Source organism: Schistocerca nitens, chromosome 6, assembly GCF_023898315.1.
Source record: "Schistocerca nitens isolate TAMUIC-IGC-003100 chromosome 6, iqSchNite1.1, whole genome shotgun sequence".
Taxonomy (NCBI): domain Eukaryota; kingdom Metazoa; phylum Arthropoda; class Insecta; order Orthoptera; family Acrididae; genus Schistocerca; species Schistocerca nitens.
In genome coordinates this window covers 179,138,173-179,159,274 of record NC_064619.1, presented here as the reverse complement: position 1 = coordinate 179,159,274, position 21,102 = coordinate 179,138,173, and the positions used below count along the sequence as shown (strand labels likewise).

At 39.6% G+C, this 21,102-nt stretch overlaps 1 protein-coding gene across 4 annotated transcripts in view; it reads right to left on the bottom strand.

Moving 5' to 3' along the window:
- LOC126263212 (membralin) overlaps nucleotides 1–21,102 on the bottom strand; it is a 540,938-nt gene that overhangs the window by 467,836 nt on the left and 52,000 nt on the right. For all 4 annotated transcript variants that reach the window (XM_049960282.1, XM_049960283.1, XM_049960280.1 and 1 more), the window contains exon 3: nucleotides 137–375. In XM_049960282.1, coding sequence (XP_049816239.1) covers nucleotides 137–375 — 239 coding nt within the window. The remainder of the gene's footprint in view (nucleotides 1–136; nucleotides 376–21,102) is intronic.

Here is a 21,102-nt window from a genome sequence, read left to right as displayed (position 1 = left end):
GCCAAACCACTGCTTAGTATTGCACAAGAGAGTACAATCACTGGTCAAAAATACTAATACATCTCAATTACAGCCTATCCTTCAGCTGTTACGTAACTGAGCGCATACAGCTACTGTAAGTAGAATGTTATCTTACCCATCTCTTGTAAGCATTCCTATTACGGTGCTCAGATCAGCTGCTGAGTTTTCCTGCCTGAGTTTTTCTTCTTTAGCATAAGATTTTTCTATGTTGTAATCCTCTCCTCCATTTCTTAATATTTCTACTCTTAAGATTCCTTCTCGAGGCCAGTCATCTTTTATTTTTTCTAAACAGTTTGTTGGTGTCCGAGAAAAAACAACATGGATGTACGCCAAAACAAAAAATGCTGTAATGGCCTGGAATTGAAAGGCATGGTTTATTAGACATCAGTTTAATATAACAGCAAAAAGGACTAGCTAATGACATAAGACAGCCCATAATGAGAAACAATAGCATTTTCAAATCAAAATACATTACAGTTGCGTTTCTGACGTGTATCCTCCATAATGAACCTTTGGCACAGTGATTAACTTAATGGTAGCTAGGCAAGAGCTGTTCCAAAAATATTTAAGGTAAAAAATAAATACAGTGAAAAGAGCAAATCAAATAACTGATAAAAATGCAGATGCTAATACTCTACAATCTTTGAAGAAAGTGAAGAGCTGGATGATTCCCAGATGTTAAACAGAATCCACAAGAACCCTAAAAGTTAAGAAGAAAAAAAAAAAAAAAAAAAAAAAGGTATTGCAAAAGGAAGGAAAGAAGATTAGGGTTTAATGACCCATCGCCATTGAGGTCATCAGAGATGGACAACAAGCTATGACTGTTTGAAGGAGGAGAAAGGAAATTGGCTGGATCCTTTCAAAGGAACCATCTGGGCACATGCCTAGTGCAATTTTGGGAAATCATGGAAAAACCTAAATCAGGATGGCTGAATGTGAATTTGAACTGTTTTCCTCCCGAGTGAAAGTCCAGTATGCTAACCATTGCACCACCTCACTCAGTTTAAGATATTGCTCCCTCAAAACTTGTCGGGAATTGAAAATACAACTCAACAATTCAAAGTTTGGCAGCACCTATTACTAAATAACAGTGCATATACACAGATGTCCAACATGTATATTGTCATTGTGTGAAAGGATATGCTGCTACCAACAAATTTCATAATGGTTGAAGAATCGTGCTATTAAATCAGATGTCACCAGTCTTCGCAATGATAAAGTATGAATTGTCAAATACTGAATCACGTCACCAGTCTTCGCAATGATAAAGTATGAATTGTCAAATACTGAATCAACAGGAACTGAATTTTATGATAATTTCATCATTCTGTTTTTTGTACCGACCTCATAGTGAAATGTAGACATGTTTTTTTACATGTTAACTGAAGTTCCAGACACAGTACAAATGTCCAAAAATATTAATTTTATGACAAGACACAAATATTATTACAATATTACACTTTAAATCACAAACACACAGTTAAACATTCTGTAAAGTTTTGCCATGTGATAAATAGTCAACAGTACAGAAGGGCAACAAATAGACAATTCTGCAACCCACCTGAAAATTGGCAATTCTGCCAATTAATAAAACAGGTTTGGAAGAAATCAACTGAAATGCAAAGGTATACATTTTAAAATCCAAAACACTAATTCTCCAAGGTTATTGGCCAATCAAAGCTGGGGAGAAGTGTACCGTAAAAAATTAAAGTGAAGTGAAGCATTGCATAACAAAGATCAACAATCAGATAAAGAAAGAGTCGCAGATGGAGAGGGACGAAGGGGTATGATTAATAGATCATCCAAAAAAATTATCGACTTCTGCAAGAGACTATTTCCAAGTACTAGATAGAAATTACAATCACATATATTCCTGAGACAGGTGACACACTTAAATATATATCAAGTAATGCTGCTGATGAATGAATGAATAAATGCTCACCAGAGAGCTTGAAGTGCGAACATAATAAACATTATAAAATTAGTCACTGAGTTCAGATGTTTCCTAAATTATCTAAATCAGATAAGTTTAGTGTTGTTAGTAAGGAAATATAATCAACATATGTAAAATTACAGATAAGTTCCCTGCTGTCATCAGTTTGAAAAACAACAATACACAGATTCGTTTGTAGAGTGCTACAGGATAAGTCACGTGGAATTTACAGAAGTTGCAAATGATACACTTGACAAAGATAACTGTCAATATATTTTGGATAAATGGCAGCATTGGCCGTAAAGACAGAAATCCTTTATTTTACAGATTGATTTCAGTCACTATGTGACCATCTTCAGTGCTAAAAATACATAAGAACCAACAGACCTGAGGATCGTAACACAAATGTGGCCCTATTTAGAACCACCATCAAAAAATACTGAATCAGGAACACACATACAAATATACAAATTCTCGCATATACCAGACTCTTCACACCTTGTAGGCCCATGTCATAACAACACAACATATTCTGTAAGGTGTAACATATAAGGTGATAATTACTTCCAACAGCTATCTTCACTTTTACTTCAAACAATAGTTCTGAAATTACAAAAGAACCTATCTTGTGACCTTCATAGTTGTCGATCCAACATATAGTGAGCTTGTAGCTTACACAGCCAAATAGATAAGCTACGTACAGCAAAACAACCATCATAGTGCACTCTGTTTCTAAAGCGTACACCACACAGACACAAAATACTGCAAAATAACAATAATAGAAAAAACCTAAGCTTCCATAAAAATAACCTTTAAAATCACATGACAATTTTACTGTCAGAAGTCTTAGCAAACTTTAAGAACGCAGTGCATAATAAAAATACAATAAATTACGCCCTCTGACATAAAGTACAAGAAAAATTTATAAAAATATACCTAATAATCTCTTAAAATCAAATACAGAAAAGTTAACCTCAGAAACAGCCTTTTTACATTTTCAAAACCATTGATTAGATGTAAAACATAAACCTTTACAGCAGGGTATTGCACCCTCCCTTATCATACTCTAAGACTTGACCAATCCAATATTGACATTATCAGATTACGTTCTTAACAGGCATTTACAAAAAGTAATAACAAAATACAATGATCTCCCATACGTACTGGACCTGTAATACTGCTATTTTTAACGTGAGAAATTAATGTTAAAATTCAATAATGACAAAGTGTGCAACTGTGGTAACTTCAATGAATAAACAGGCACATACTAAATATAAATTGCAAATAGGGCTCAAAAATAAAAGTAATATCCACCATTTGCTGTTATGAAACCGTTTAAATACGTACAGCAAAAAATTACCAAGTTTACGCTCGTAGCATGAATCAGCATGTTACACTGCATAGAAGCGTCATACCAGCTAATCTTCCATCTCGTTGCTGGCCATGAGGACAGCCATCCTGCCACGAACCAGGCAGCTCTCAAAGTGCCCCCAAAAATGGGTGCTTTTCGTAACTGACTGCTTGCTAAGCAACATGCAATTTCAAGATTTCAAACTACAAAAAATCTCCATCTCCTCAGGGAGATCAAGATATCTGCCTTTTTTCCCACCCTGTGCAGCAATTTAAGTTGTGATGTCAAGTCGAAGGAGCATGGCCCGGATTAATCAAATGTATCACACAACACCCACTTCATCATTATTGGCATTTAACATCAGTTTTGCACATGAAAAATAGCAGTATTGCAGGGGCAATACATAATATGGGAGAGCATTGTATTGTATTTTTGTTAATGTCTTATGATTACCTTTTGTAAATGCATGTTAATAATTTGCAATGATAATGTCAATCATAAGGTTGGTCAAGTCTTCATTTATGATAAGAGAGGGTATAACAACCCACTGTAAAGGATTAATGTTTTTACATGCAGTTGATGTTTTTGGGAATGTAAAAAGAATGTATCTGATGTTAACATTTCTGTATTTGGTTTTAAGAAATTACTATGTGCTTTTACATTAGGCATATTCCCATAAAAATTTTTATCTTGTATATTATGTCAGAAGCCGTAATTTATTGTATTTTTATTATGCCTATAATGCATTTTTAAAGTTTGCTAAGACTACTGACAGTGGCTCTGAGCACTATGGGACTCAACTGCTGAGGTCATAAGTCCCCTAGAACTTAGAACTACTTAAACCTAAATAACCTAAGGACAACACACACATCCATGCCCGAGGCAGGATTCGAACCTGCGACCGTAGCGGTCGCGCGGTTCCAGACTGTAGCGCCAGAACCGCTCGGCCACCAGAGGCCGGCACTACTGACAGTAAAATTGTCATTGATTTTAAACAATATTTTTATGTAAGCTTTGGTTTTTTCTATTATTGGTATTTTGTTGTGTTTTACGTCTACATGGTGAGTGCTTCAGAATGTAGAGGGCACTATGATGGTTGTTTTGCTGTACTGAGCTTATATAGTTGGCTGTGTAAGCTATAATTTCACTGTATGTTGGACCGGCAACTACGCAGGTCACAAGATAGGTTCTTCTGTAATTTCAAAACTACTGTATGAAGTAAAAGTGAAGGTATCTGTTTGAAGTAATTGTCACAGTACACATACACATTACGGAATATGTTGTGTTATTACGATATAGGCCTACAAGAATTTGTATATTTGTATATGTTTTCCTGTTTCTGTATTTTTTTATGGTGGTTCTAAATAGAGCCATGTTTCTGTTAAGATCCTCATGTCTAATGGTTCTTATGTATTTTTAGCACTGAAGATGGTCACACAGTGACAGAAACTGTTCTGTAAAATACAGGATTTCAATCTTTATGACCGATGCTGCCATTTATCCAAAATATATTGACAATAATATGGTCGTGGTGTACATGGTTCCCAATGGAATTAGACATCAAAAAGATAACTGAATTGCAATGATATTCATACATCTACTGAAAGTATCTGGCTCAACTAATGATAAAATTCTATTCAAAAAGTTAGAATCACTGGGAATACCAGGAATACACAATCAGTTGCAATCGTACTTCATAAACATGACAAGGGTAAAGGAAATACACATCTTGACTAAAATTAGTATTTTACTGGAGTTATTGAACCATTAGCACAACATTTCCAAAGACAAGCAAATTAGAATTGATACTGTTTTAATATATATCAGTGATATGTCAAACAGTATGGGATCTTTACAAGCAGAGCTATAATTTCAGAAAAAAACATAACTCCAGATATATATACAAATAATTCAAATGGAGAAAATCAGGCTTTTACAGTATAAAAGGACACACATCAGATGAAAGAAGGAAAATAACACTGTAAAATTAAATGCCAATGATATTCTAGTCTGCTGCTGGACACCAGACGATATTCTTGGCTCTAACTTTCGAATTTTTCTGGGTAAGAATGGGCTACTCTCAAAGAAACAGCACAGGTTCAGGCACAATCACTCACATGAAAAAAGCTTTGTCTTCATTCACACACAATATTTTTTAAAACAGAAGTTGCAGGTTATCAGAAAGCAAGGAAGGATGCAATATGGCTAAAAGTAGGGCTTCGGTAACTTTTCCGATAGTCCCACTTTCTGCACAGGTGTAAATATCCATACCCACTGACCGGTGCTTACCGTTACAGAGCTCTCAGGCTTTTTCTTGGGCATCCAGGTCCATACGTGAGCTAGTTATCTTACTTCTTTGGTCATGGTCATGAGGCATTTCACGCAGTCATCCGGCATATAATTCAGTTGAAATGGAAACAGTGTACTCACTGTTGTTTCAGCCTTGTGTCAATGGAGGAGAAGGAACAGTGTGAAGCCTACGATATCTTGCTTCTCTTAGTTGTATGTGAATGTCATGGCGGGCAGTACTGTAGTTCAATCTCTTTGTTCAACATCAATGTACATCAAGAGCATATCTGTCAATGTTTTATTATGGTGTTCTGTGGGGCCATTCATTTCTCGATGATGGACAGTTATCATTGTGTGAGTGACGTCAGGACATGAAATTATCTCCGATACTAGTTTTGAATGGAAAACTTTTCCACAATTAGAGACCAGTAAACAAACAGAACCTCCCCAATATATCAATTTAAAATTTGGTGAAATGGTGCTGCTGTAGGTGGAATTGATACCAGATGCATTGAAGGTAACTGTAGCATGTATTGCCATAGTTTGCATTCCTTATAATAGCTTACATAGTGTCTAACAGATTGGTATAGATCTGGCCAGTGATACCTGTGTCTGATTCTGCCTATGGTCTTCACGACTCCCAAATGACCCGATGTTGGAGCATTGTGGAAATACTTCAGGATACCTTGCCACAGATGAGCTGGCACAATGAGCAACCATTTCTAACCCATTGGATCACAGCTCCTCTTACACAGTGCTTCATTAATTGACTAGAGTTCTCCTTTTGTCGGTTCCTCATCATGCAGGGCTCTCAAGGTTTTCAGCAGCATTGGATCTCCCTCTGTCCAATAGCAATGTCATTTACTGCAAAGTGACTAAAATTTCATCCACACTACTGTGTTCTGTCACAGAATTCAATGAAATGCAGTCGGCAGCCTTGTGTTTGCATCTGCTTTTCTATACTACTGTGATGATGTACTGCTGAAACCTCAGTTTCCATCTTGCAACTCAACCTGGTGGATCCTGCAGGCTAATAAGCCACCACAGATAATGGTAGTTTGTCACAGTGATGAATAGTTTGCTAATTAAATGTCGCCAGAACTTGCCGATGGCTCAAATGACTGCATGACATTCTTTCTCAGTTGTAGAGTAGTTCATCTTGCACTTGGAGAGTACTCTGGAAACAAAAGTTATCACCTTTTGAGTATCTTCCTGAATTTGCACTACAAGTACATCTATCCTATGACCGCAAGCATTAGTGTGATGTTCTGCCTTGGCTTTTTCATCATACAATGCTTGGGTTGGAGAAGACATTTGCACCTCCTTAAGGACAAGGAAAGATCTTTCTTGCACCTCATTCCATGAAAACTGGCATGTCCCTGCAGTAGTTCTTGCAAGGGATATGCCTTGGTACGGAGTCCTTTGTGAATTGCCAGTAGTATGAGCACATTCCAAGAAAACTTCTCACATTATGAATGTGCGAATGAATTGGAAAATCTGCGACTGCTCTTATTTTCTCTGGATCAGGACAGACCATACCACCATTCACTATATGCTCCAAGACTTACTTCTTGGGTGGTGAAGAGGTACTTTTTCGGATTTAGGAGGAGGCCTACAAGTCTGAAAACACTTCAACATGGCTGCCAGGCAGCTTAGGTGTTCTTCATACATTTTCCATGGTGCTGAGCCACAGTCAATCATACAGTATGTTTTGAAAGAACAAACCGCCATCTGACTATATATTACTGCATTTTTCTTCTGTACTATCTAGATTTTGGCTTTTACATCATTAAAGAGTACAAAGCTAAAAGTTCTTGGACCACTAACACATCATAATGGTCAAGTCAGCCCAAAGCAAATGTCTCCAAAAAATAACAGTGTCATCCAGATGGCAAAGATATATCCATTTCAGGTGTCAAGGCAAGCTGTCCATAATATGTTTGAAAGTGACTGGAGCATTACACATCTAAATGGCATTACTTTGATCTCATAGATGCCATGGTAAGCTATGAAGGCATCATTTTTCTAGTCAGCCTCATCAACCTCTATTTGCCCATAGCCTTACTTCATATCCATAGTGGAGAAATACTGTGTTCCTTTCACAAGCAATCTATGGTGTCATCAGTGCAAAGCAACTGGTAGACATCTTTCTTCATTGTTTTGTTCAGTTGTAGGTAGTCAGCACAGTAATGTCGTGTGCCATTCTCCTCCTTTACAAGGACTACATGAGAGGACCAACGATTCCTAAAGGTTCAATGATCTCATCACATAGTGCCATCTCCACTTCCACCTGGATTATCCATCATTCAGCTAACACACTACAGTATATAAGCATTGGTTAGTTGTTGGACGATTGCATGATCTGTCCTTTCCCCTCTCCTGACTTGAAAGCATCCAAAAATTGACCTAGAATGGCTATTATTCACCAATGTTGTTCCTCTGTTCGGCCAAATACTATTGGTAGGACAACAGTAGCTTTCCCTCCTGTGTAGTCTGCAGTGGCAGGAGAACACGATTGTTTCTCAATGAAACTGGTTCAACTGCCTCTAAGAGCTTGCCTTTAGGGATGAGTTACAGCTGCTCGTGCCAATTAATTATCCAAAATTCTCCTTGGCCACCTAAATGCTTACAATCATCACTAGCATGTGTCTTGTCAGCCTGACCAGATTTTTTTTTTTTTTTGCAATTGATAACAGCTTCACATTTTAGCTGAGCATCTCAACCAGCAACTGGAACTCTCTTGATTATGACGATGGTGGGATAACAATGACTTCAATGGCAAACAACTGCCCAAAGCAATCTTTGTTGTGCGAGGTTGCTGGAATAGCTTCATCGATCTGCAGTTCTGATTTTCCACAGTCTATGAATGGCTGTGATTACTGCAAGAAGTCCTATCCGAGGTTAACACTGTGGCTACATTCGGTTAAAACAATAAATTCGAAGGGCTGTGTTCTGTCATTGACAGTCATTCTTGCAATACACGTTCTTATTGGCTGGATATATTTCCCATTTGTGACCTTTAGTATGATCACTTTCATATTACAGAACATAGTCTTCTATAGATGGCAACGATAAGCATCCAATATTACAGAAAAGAAAGCCCCTGAGATGACTAGCACCCATACAGGTTGGCTGTCAGTGTTGACGACAATGAGATTTCCCGACAACTTGGTGACTGTCTGTCATCCATGGAGGATTTGCATCTTTGGCAGCCTTATCTCCATAGATGGTCATCATCTCACTTAGTTTTCCTGAAGCCAGAAATTAGGCATGCAGATGGTACTTGGGTACAGTAATGGGGAACATTTATACTATGTTGGGGAGTGACCTCATCCAAGGTACGGCAATGGACTTCATCTCACAGATCATCTGCAATTGACTGGCATGAATAGAAGGCTTGCAAATGTCAATGTCTGGCAGCGTAGTGGCTTCTTTGTGCCAAACAGTATATAATGGGCACAGATGTCCACAGTGGAAACACCGCCATGTTGTCCCATGTCATCCAAATGTATGTTGTTCTATGGGGTGTTAAACTTAGCATAGGAGTTGGTTGTATCTGTGTTCTTGTTGTTTGATGGTTGCAGCACAAGTCCAAGTTGGCCAAGTTCATTCTTCCTGGCAATTTAGCCTAGTGAGGATAATGTGCTAAAGACTGATATGCCTCTTCATCAACATCCTCTATCACCTCCTGACATATCAGACTGACATTTGTGGTTGCTATCTCCTCCTTACTCAGTCTGACAGTTCTGGTTGCCATACAATGCTATACATCTCTCACTTCCTGGCATATGAGAGAGGCAAGGTCATGGGTGTCATAGAGACCACATTCTAAAGTTGGTCTTATTCCTTTCACCCAGTCTTTTCTGTTGTAGTTTCTCAATGCGCTGACACCACTTAATTAACTCCTTTGTTGTTGTGGCATCCTTTAGCAGAATGGCCCAGTACATGTTTTCTGCAACTCATTTCGTAGAGAGTGAGATTTTGTCACTTTTGACTTATTTGGATTCACAATGTGACATAGGGCCAAAATATTGTGTATGTAGGGCTGTGTTCTTTTATCACGATGATGGACACTGTTCTTCTGCCAAGCTGATTTGCTGCTGATTGTTGACAAACATTTTCTTCATTTGGCATGGAATTTATCCCAGTCACTAAGCTTCTCTTCTCCATTCTTGAACATCAAACCAATTCAATTCAGTGACACACTGCTAAGACTGCAACAGAGCAGTATAGCAAGTAAAAGAGTGTGGCAGATATGCTCAAGGAACAAGGCAGCATTGTTCTCATGAAATTCTCTTGCATAAATTCAGAGACCCAGTATTTGAAGGTGAATGTGTTACAATTCTACTGCCTTCACCATACGTATCACACAGATATCATGAGGATTAGGTTTTTTTTCTGTATTGTATTTCCATGAACCCCCCCATGAACCATGGACCTTGCCGTTGGTGGAGAGGCTTGCGTGCCTCAATGATACAGATAGCCGTACCGTAGGTGCAACCACAACGGAGGGGTATCTGTTGAGAGGCCAGACAAACGCGTGGTTCCTGAAGAGGGGGCAGCACCCATTTCAGTAGTTGCAGGGGCAACAGTCTGGATGATTGACTAATCTAGCCTTGTAACACTAACCAAAATGGCCTTGCTGTTCTGGTACTGCGAATGGCTGAAAGCAAGGGGAAACTACAGCCGTAATTTTTCCCGAGGGCATGCAGTTTTACTGTATGATTAAATGATGATGGCGTCCTCTTGGGTAAAATATTCCGGAGGTAAAATAGTCCCCCATTCGGATCTCCGAGCGGGGACTACTCAAGAGGGCATCGTTATCAGAAGAAAGAAAACTGGCGTTCTACAGATAGGAGCATGGAATGTCAGATCGCTTAATCGGGCAGGTAGGTTAGAAAATTTAAAAAGGGAAATGGATAGGTTAAAGTTAGATATAGTGGGAATTAGTGATGTTCGGTGGCAGGAGGAACAAGACTTTTGGTCAGGTGAATACAGGGTTATAGGTACAAAATCAAATAGGGGTAATGCAGGAGTAGGTTTAATAATGAATAAAAAAATTGGAGTACGGGTACGCTACAACAAACAGCATAGTGAACGCATTATTGTGACCAAGATAGACACGAAGCCGCTGCCTACTACAGTAGTACAAGTTTATATGCCAACTAGCTCTGCAGGTGACGAAGAAATTGATGAAATGTATGATGAGATAAAAGAAATTATTCAGGTAGTGAAGGGAGACGAAAATTTAATAGTCATGGGTGACTGGAATTCGAGAGTAGGGAAAGGGAGAGAAGGAAACATAGTAGATGAATATGGATTGGGGCTAAGAAATGAAAGAGGAAGCCGCCTGGTAGAATTTTGCGCAGAGTATAACCTAATCATAGCTAACACTTGGTTCAAGAATCATGAAAGAAGGTTGAATACATGGAAGAAGCCTGGAGATACTGACAGATTTCAGGTTGATTATAGAATGGTAAGACAGAGATTTAGGAACCAGGTTTTAAATTGTAAGACATTTCCAGGGGCAGATGTGGACTCTGACCACAATCTATTGGTTATGAACTGTAGATTAAAACTGAAGAAACTGCAAAAAGGTGGGAATTTAAGGAGATGGGACCTGGATAAACTGAAAGAGCCAGAGGTTGTACAGGGTTTCAGGGAGAGGATAAGGGAACAATTGACAGGAATGGGGGAAGGAAATACAGTAGAAGAAGAATGGGTAGCTTTGAGGGATGAAATAGTGAAGGCAGCAGAGGATCAAATAGGTAAAAAGATGAGGGCTAGTAGAAACCTTTGGGTAACAGAAGAAATATTGAAATTAATTGATGAAAAGAGAAAATATAAAAATGCAGTAAATGAAGCAGGCAAAAGGAGTACGAACGTCTCAAAAATGAAATCAACAGGAAGTGCAAAATGGCTAAGCAGGGATGGCTAGAGGACAAATGTAAGGATGTAGAGGCTTGTCTCACTAGGGGTAAGATAGATACTGCCTACAGGAAAATTAAAGAGACCTTTGGAGAAAAGAGAACCACTTGCATGAATATCAAGGGCTCAGATGGAAACCCAGTTCTAAGCAAAGAAGGGAAAGCAGAAAGGTGGAAGGAGTATATAGAGGGTCTATACAGGGGCGATGTTCTTGAGGACAATGTTATGGAAATGGAAGAGAAGGTAGATAAAGATGAAATGATACTGCGTGAAGAGTTTGACAGAGCACTGAAAGACCTGAGTCGAAACAAGGCCCCGGGAGTAGACAACATTCCAATAGAACTACTGACGGCCTTGGGAGAGCCAGTCCTGACGAAACTCTACCATCCGGTGAGCAAGATGTATGAGACAGGCGAAATACCCTCAGACTTCAAGAAGAATATAATAATTCCAATCCCAAAGAAAGCAGGTGTTGACAGATGTGAAAATTACCAAACTATCAGTTTAATAAGTCACAGCTGCAAAGTACTAACGCGAATTCTTTACAGACGAATGGGAAAACTGATAGAAGCCGACCTCGGGGAAGATCAGTTTGGATTCCAGAGAAATGTTGGAACACGTGAGGCAATACTGACCCTACGACTTATCTTAGAAGCTAGATTAAGGAAAGGCAAACCTACGTTTCCAGCATTTGTAGACTTAGAGAAAGCTTTTGACAATGTTGACTGGAATACTCTCTTTCAAATTCTGAAGGTGGCAGGGGTAAAATATAGGGAGCAAAAGGCTATTTACAATTTGTACAGAAACCAGATGGCAGTTATAAGAGTCGAGGGACATGAAAGGGAAGCAGTGGTTGGGAAGGGAGTGAGACAGGGTTGTAGCCTATCCCCGATGTTATTCAATCTGTATATTGAACAAGCAGTAAAGGAAACAAAAGAAAAAATTTGGAGTAGGAATTAAAATCCATGGAGAAGAAATAAAAATGTTGAGGTTCGCCGAAGACATTGTAATTCTGTCAGAAACAGCAAAGGACCTGGCAGAGCAGTTGAACAGAATGGACAGTGTCTTGAAAGGAGGGTATAGAATGAACATCAACAAAAGCAAAACGAGGATAATCGAATGTAGTCGAATTAAGTTGGGTGATGCTGAGAGAATTAGATTAGGAAATGAGACACTTAAAGTAGTAAAGGAGTTTTGCTATTTGGGGAGCAAAATAACTGATGATGGTCGAAGTAGAGAGGATATAAAATGTAGACTGGCAATGGCAAGGAAAGCGTTTCTGAAGAGGAAAAATTTGTTAACATCGAGTATAGATTTAAATGTCAGGAAATCGTTTCTGAAAGTATTTGTATGGAGTGTAGCCATTTATGGAAGTGAAACGTGGACAATAAATAGTTTAGACAAGAAGAGAATAGAAGCTTTCGAAATGTGGTGCTACAGAAGAATGCTGAAGATTAGATGGGTAGATCACATAACTAATGAGGAGGTATTGAATAGAATTGGGGAGAAGAGGAGCTTGTGGCACAACTTGACCCAGAAGAAGGGATCGGTTGGTAGGACATGTTCTGAGGCATCAAGGGATCACCAATTTAGAATTGGAGGGCCGCGTGGAGGGTAAAAATCATAGAGGGAGACAAAGAGATGAATACACTAAGCAGATTCAGAAGGATGTAGGCTGCAGTAGGTACTGGGAGATGAAGAAGCTTGCGCAGGATAGAGTAGCATGGAGAGCTGCATCAAACCAGTCTCAGGACTGAAGACCACAAGAGGATAAAGTAAAACAGATTCATGGGTTGTTTGACGTGTGAATGGAATACAACTTATATTGTTATGAAGGACCACAAAATGCCTTGCAAAGTATGTACGTATATACACTTGACAGCAAACAAAAAATTATTAAGCAGGAAGGGTAAAGAACAGGTGGGCAAGGGAGGGTGGGAAAGGGCAAGAGCAGGAATCACCCCAGCGATGCTACGCGTGATGGGGCGTTGGCACTGCCACCAACCCATCCGGATCCCCATTCCATACTATGACCAGGACAATGGGGAGAACACCAGGGAAAGAAAGCGAAAGGAAAAGGGAAACAAAATGACACAAAAGACCAGACAAAATGTAGGGAAAAGGGTGTAGGGGGAAACTTGATGGTATGGAGGCACAGCCAAAGGCCTCCCAAACCAAAGCCATTGCTAACTGAAGGGCTCCAATATGCGAAGGGAATTTAGGTACTTAAATATGGGTGGACAAACCACAGTCACAAAAAAGCTGAACACAGATGTAACCACGAAAGGGTCATTGCTAACACCTGTGACAAGGAGAGTGGGAGAGCATTTTTAGTGTGAAAGGATAAAAGTTCGGGGTAGTCCAGCAAAATATATATCACCATTGATGGGGAGGGGGGGGAGGGGGGGGGCTGCACCAGCAACTACAAAGGGAGCAGGGGTCATTATGGAGCAAAAACCCATGGGTCAACCTGGTATGGAGCTGATACAAAGGCAGCAGAGGATAGTAGATTCCTGTAGGGAGAGGTGGAGGGAAGAATGCCACATGGCGGCAGTCCCCTTAATCACATGAAGTTTATTAGATGGAGGTGGTCACTGGCTGCCAGGAGTTGGTCCACAACTGAGTGAAAAGGTATTAAACATGAAGCCGCAAATTCGACGCCATATGGAACACTGAGAATGGGGCAGTTGGGGTCGGCGGGGTAGGTGGCTGCCCCCCCCCCCCCCCCTCAACCGCCCCCAACTAGACAGTCAGCATGTTCGTTACCTGGGATACCCACAGTGGTCGGGAACCCAAAGGAAATTACAGTACAGTCAAGGTTGTGAGAAGGTCAAGAATGACAGAGACCATTGGGTGACGAGGAAAACAACAGGCAATAGCCTGAAGGCCACCCATAGAGCCCATACATAACAAAACTTGGGTGAGGGAGGATCATTTCATAAAGCAGAGGGACCAGTATATGGGCATCAGTTCCGCAGTAAACACCTAACACACATGGCAAACAAGGAACCATGTTCCATGCCAAAGGAAGACGTGAAGGCACATCGGACGTGATCGCTGATTTAAAGCCAGACGTGATCGCTGATTTAAAACCATCAGAGTAAGAAACAACAGCATCGAGAAACTCATGTAAGAGTGGGCAGAACAAATAATGGAACACCATTGGAGTGATGAGGCTTCCAGACCCTGGAGGTGATCCATCGGTTAATCCTGCCAGTTGACCATCTGTAATCACCAAGGACAGGGTGACATCCATAAACATGAGGTCAAATTCAGGTTGCAGGAGGGGAGGCAGCAACTCTGGGGACAACAGATGGACCTTGTCCTGGGATTTATGTTTCTTCCCTGGGATTTATGTTTCTTCTTTTTCAAAGTTTGAGGAGGGCAGGGCCCATAGAGAAAACAGGCTTCACTAAGATCTGGAACTGAGAGAGAGTGGGTGACCTTTGAGTGCATGGCACTGGCTGTGAAGCAGCCTTTGAAATCAAGGATGTTGTACTTGGTAGCATGTTCTGCACATAATGCCATGCACAAACTGCAACAGAGCTGGTATTTGACAGGACTGATTTTGCAAGTGACCCTGCCTCTGATGGGATAAGATAAGAATGTGACAAGACCGGAGTACAACGCTTGGTGAGTGAACTAGCTAGGTCTTGCAACTGGGTCTTCCACAAAGCTATGACCCATATGGCAACTGTTTGGGAATGGGTGTGGCATAGGGATAGATCAGAATATTGCATAAGCCGCTGTGGCATAGTGATAGACCAGAATATTGCATAAGTTGGGTGGGTAGTGGAATACTGCTGTAGGAGGGGTTTTAAGGGGCTCCGGAAAGGCTCAAAATCATGAAAAGTTCAATTTTTACTTTTTTGTGTTTTCTGAATCTGCAGACTATTACCTTTTAATAGATATATAATTTATTCAGTTCCGATGACTACAACTATTTTTAAATTTTTTTTGAAATGTGTTCTACATGGGCGTGACCCACTGTGGCGCTGTTAAACTGCTGTCAAATGGTGTTATTATTAACGTCCGTGTTCATCAGGTACATTTTAGTGATGTGAGATAAAGTATGTGTTGTGGCTAACCTTGTTTTCAGAGACTTAGCAGCACCTGAACTGTTGAAAAAGTGTATTCACGGAAAAACTCAAAACCCCCAATGAAAGTGTAAATAGTGTTATATGGTCGAGAATCCCCAAGACTGTATTTGTTGGAATAGAAACACTTCACTTTGGTGTGTATGATGCTGTTGCGACTTTCAATGATGGCAACATTGTAAGGTGCAAGGTATTTAGAAATATGGGAATGAAGATAGGTTCTAACATGGTACGAGCGATGCTTGCTTTAGACAAGGAACGCCTTCGGGCTGCAGACAGGGCTGTAAAGAGTCTAGAAATACAAGCAAGAGTAAACAGCAGGAGGAACAAGAGGAAGCTGGAGGAGGAGTTTGCAGAGGATGAAGATAATCCATCCTATGGACCTGGAATGCACTAAAAAGTTAATCCAATCTTTGTCGCTCGATTCCCAAAACTTTTATTTTCTCATACTAATTACATGTTTTCTAAGGATCTGCCAAACATATTTGTTTCAGACTTTCAGTAAATGTTACACAGTACCTTCTGCATAATTTAACACAGCCTTTTTCCAAAAAACTGTATATTTTTGAATATATAAATAAAAAATTGCAAAAAAAATGTTGTGAATTTTCATTACAATTGAAAAAAAATTATCTTTAATAACTGAACTAAAATTTTGTAAAATCCCTGAGTTAAGTTGTAGCCCATATTCCAATAAATAATCTGTAAAAAGTTCAACTTCCTACCTCAAATACTTTGTGAGGAAAGATGTAATTTATAAGCGTTATTTTAACATTGCAAGTATGGGGCATTCCGGAGCCCCTTAAGTTTGTGTAACTACAGAAATGAATCAGAACTGATACAGATGATGAGTTTTATAAAAATAAAATTTGAGCTATGATGGAAAGAAATGCACCTGGGGCTGGGACTTGAAATAATAAAAGGATAGAGGAATAGAGGAGAATAATACCAAAGGAACTTACAAAATTGAAGACTGTGTGCCAGGGAAGACAATTCCTTACAACTAGTAGATTGAAGTGATTATTCTATTCCGTAATAACGCAGACAAATAAGAAATAAAAAAAATTACAGACCTGCCTGCTTAGTCTTTGTCATAAAGAAGATATTCACCTAAATTTGACATTAAATATATAAAAATTTAGATTTTAATGAGGCAAAGGAATAAGATGACTTCAGATAAAGAATAGTGATGTGGGCTACTTGCAAGTAATGAACAAAATTATGGAACAGACTAGTAAGTAGAAATTACCATTCTGCTTAGGAGCCATAGATACAGAGAAAACTACTGACTCAAGTTTCAGTAACGGACTTGTGCAATAATTTAACAAAAACAATAATTGATTGACATCAACAAGATTTCCATGCCCGGTTAAGGAATTTCCTTCTTACTATAGTAAGTAACACTGTAGACATTAAAAAAAATTGTTAATATCATTGACAGATCTTGAAGACACGAATGAAAGTGTATCAGTCACAGTGGCCATCAGAGACAGAGTGCATGTGTGAGTACGCATGTGCGCATGAGTCTGTTAATTATATACTTTTTTCTACCTTTTCAGATTTTGCAGATATTACTACATGCTGTATTTACATGTTGTTTCTCAAAACTAACAAAAATTTTATTCTTCTAAATGTTGTAAACAGTAGCTTATCAACCAGGAAGGGGGAGAGTGTCAGGTCAGGTACAGTCACCGCCCCCCCCCCCCCCCCACTTTAAAGTCCTTGAGGGGTGGTATGGTGAGGGACAGTCAAGATACAGGTTTTGTCCCCTCCACCCTAATTCACTTACAGATGTACAAGATTCATAAGCACAGCCAGCAATAAAAACTATGCTGTATTGTCAGCATATATGTGATTAATATTTTGGTTGACAGCAATTTCTGTTCATAACAGAATCAAATGTTCATAGCTTTGACGCTATCTATCAGACTATGGCAACTGTCTTCTAAGTCCAATTACATTCTGTCCTATCCTGCCATAAATTTTGACTAAGAAATGAAAGATGTATATTGGAATGGTCCATCTTCTCTACCACTACATTATGAGGAAAAGAGTGACAGAGTTCTCTCCTATGACTGCATTAAATTTATCCACACAGTGAGCAATTAAAGACTGCAGAAAGAAACTGCTTTTCTTAAATAACATTCCTGTAACTGTAAAAAAGCTACAAGGCAGTTCAAAATAAATGAGTGTTTTTCATCGAGAATCTGTCACAATTATTTGGCGACACGAAAATAGCACACTTGTGACCAGCCAACTTGTGCAACACCTGCCTGCTGATCAGGAGGAAGCTAAACCACTTCACTAGTAATTATGAGTTCACTCAAATTCCTGGAATGAACAGGATATGCACTAAAAGGTTATGAAATAATCACTGGAAGCCTCATTGGCACCTGCATACGAAACAGAATACTGTAAATTATGCCTCACTAAATTATGGAACATACTAATAAGTAGAAATTATCATTTTGCTTAGGAGTCATAGATACGGAGAAAGCTACTGCCTCAAGTTTCACTGAAGGACTTATGCAATAATTTTACAAAAACAATGATTGACATCAACATTATTTCCATGACTGGTAAAAATTCTCCAGTTTCTGGAATTGTAGCAGATTGTATGTTGTTGAGTCTGCTCAGGAGCAGTTCTCTCTTTCCGTTTGTTATGTTGACCATGATGAACAAAACCCATGTCACTTCCGTCTAGAAGAGGGGTAGCAGAATTGGTCCACAAAACTACTGTCCAATAACCTTTGGCATCCATTTGTTAGGACATATTCTGAGCCCAAGAGTAATGAGGTGTCTTGAACAGAATTACCTTGCTAACCAGCGAGGAGTGCGAAAACATAGATCATTTGTAACCCAACTCACACTTTTCTCACACAACGTACTGGAAGCCATGGATCAAGGCAGTCTAATTAGATACGGTATTTCTCAATTTCCAAAAGTCATTTGATTCAGTACTACATCACAATTTATAACAAATATGATCGTATGGGGTATCAAGCACAGTTTGAGACCAGAATTAGGATTTTTTGTCAGGGAGCATGCAGGAAGTAATCTTTAATGAAGAGTCATTGACAAATTTAGAAGTAACTTCATGGGTTTCCAAGGGAAGTGTGTTGGGGCCCTTGTTGTTCTTGTTGTTGTTGTTGTTGTATAGCAATGACCCTGCAAACAATATTAACAGCAATCCCAGACTTTTTGCAGATGATGCAGTTATCTATAATGAAGTACAGTCTGAACGAAGCTGTGCAAATATTCACTCTAATCTTGATAACATCTCAAAGTGATGCACTGATTGGCAACTTGCTTTAAATGTTCAGAATTGTAAAATTGTGCGCTACACAAAATGAACACACACAGCACCCAATGACAATAATATTTATGAGTAGTAGTTGGAAGTGTCCAACTGATACAAATAACTGGATGTAACAATTTGTATGGATATGAAATGGCAAGATCTTACAGTCTCAGTAGTAGGTAAAACATGTAGCAGACTGCGATTCATTGGTAGAATAATGGGGAAATGCAATCAGTCTACAAGGGGGACAGCATACAAAGCATTCATGCAACTCATCCTAGAATACTGCTCAAATATTTGTGACTTGTATTGAATAGGACTAAAATGGGATATTGAACGAATACAATGAAAGACGGCACAAATGGTAACACATTTGTTCAACCCATGGGAGAGTGCCACAAAGATGCTGAAAGAACTGAAATGGCAGACTCTTGAAGATAGATGCAAATTAACTCACGGAATCCCATTTGGAAAGCTTGAAGAATTAATTTTAAGTGGTGAATTTAGCAACTTATTACAACTCCCTATGTATATTGCTTCCATAGGGATCCCAAAGAGACACACTAATTACAGCATACACCGAGGTATTCAAGCAATCATTATTTCCGAGATCCGTATGTGAATGGAATTGGAGAACGCCCTAATAATTGGCACAATGGGACATATTCTCTGCCTGAATTACACAGTGGTTTGCAGAGTATAAATGTAGATGTAAGAAAACATTTCCTGAGTTCATACAGTCAGTCTGACTACTGGGCACAAGTAATGGTAACTATAATTAAATTCATCCTTCTAGTACTGTCAGTAGGAATTGAGTTTCTGCATGCCCATTGTGTCAACACTACAGCTAATATGTCTGTACAGAACAAGGGTGTGAAGGAAATCCTTCTTCAATATCAGTCGAAGAGATGTTACATCCACTGCAGTAATCATAAAGTTTTTGAAAATAGCCACAACCTGCACTTAGTATTTTTCATTTACCAGTTTCGCTCTTCAAATGAACAAGAGCATCATATGAATATACAATGTAAAAGACATAAATTGTGATAATACAGAAAACTTATACTATGTTATGTAAAGGACACAAGAGGTGATATCCAAAATTTTCAGGACTGGTGCTGCCATCTGTTGAAAACCTTACCTTTGCACTAATAGTCACCATCTCCCTCGAAGTAGTTCCCATCCGCACGTACACACCGGTCCCAGCACTTCTGCCACTGGTCAAACTTTTCTGGAAGTCCTGTTCTTTGAGGGTGTTTATCACTGCCAGCGATGCTTCTTGAATCCTCTCTAGAGTGTTGAACCGACAGTCACAAGGTGCCAAATCTGATGATTACGGTGGGTGGGGCAAAAGCGCCATTTTTTTTTTTTTTTGCTAAAAAGGTCATGGTGAGCAAGGACATGCGACAGGGCGCATTGTCGTGATGCAGCAGCCAGTTCCCTTGACACCAAAGTTCGGGCCGTCATCGCCGTACGTTTCCACGGAGCCATCGCAAAACATCACAGTAGCACACATAATTCACTGTTTGGTTGGGTGGGATGAATTCTTTGTGCACAATTCCCTTGGTATCAAAGAAAACGATGATCATGCTCTTCACCTTGCTCTTCACCTGCCTCATTTTTTTTTTGTCTTGAAGAACCCGGGCTCTTCCACTGGGACGATTGTTGCTTTGTCTCTTGGTCATAACCCTACATCTACCTCTCGTCGCCGGTGATAACCCGTGACAAGAAGGTTGGATCATCAGATGCCGTCTGACAAAGGTCCGTGCACACTTCAACAAGCTGTGCTTTCTGATCGGCAGTCAAGATCCTTGGCACAAATTTTGTGGTGACATGATGAACTACCAATTCATCAGTCAACATTCATTGACATGTCCCGTAACCAATAACCACTTCATTTGCAAGGTCTTGAATGGTTCAATGTCGATCCGCACGAACCAATTGTTGAAGTTTGGCAACAACGTGTCGCATTGTGTGGCTAACGGGCCTTCCAGTGTGTGAGTCATCTTCGACGTCTGTACAGCCGGCTGTGAACCGAGCATGCCACTCAAACACATGCGTACAGCCCATGCTCTGTCCCCCAAACACTTGTTGAATCATAGCACTTTCCCCGAGATTCGCACAGAATTTGATACACACATGCTGTTCTGTTCGCGGCTCCATCGTAAAATCACCACACACC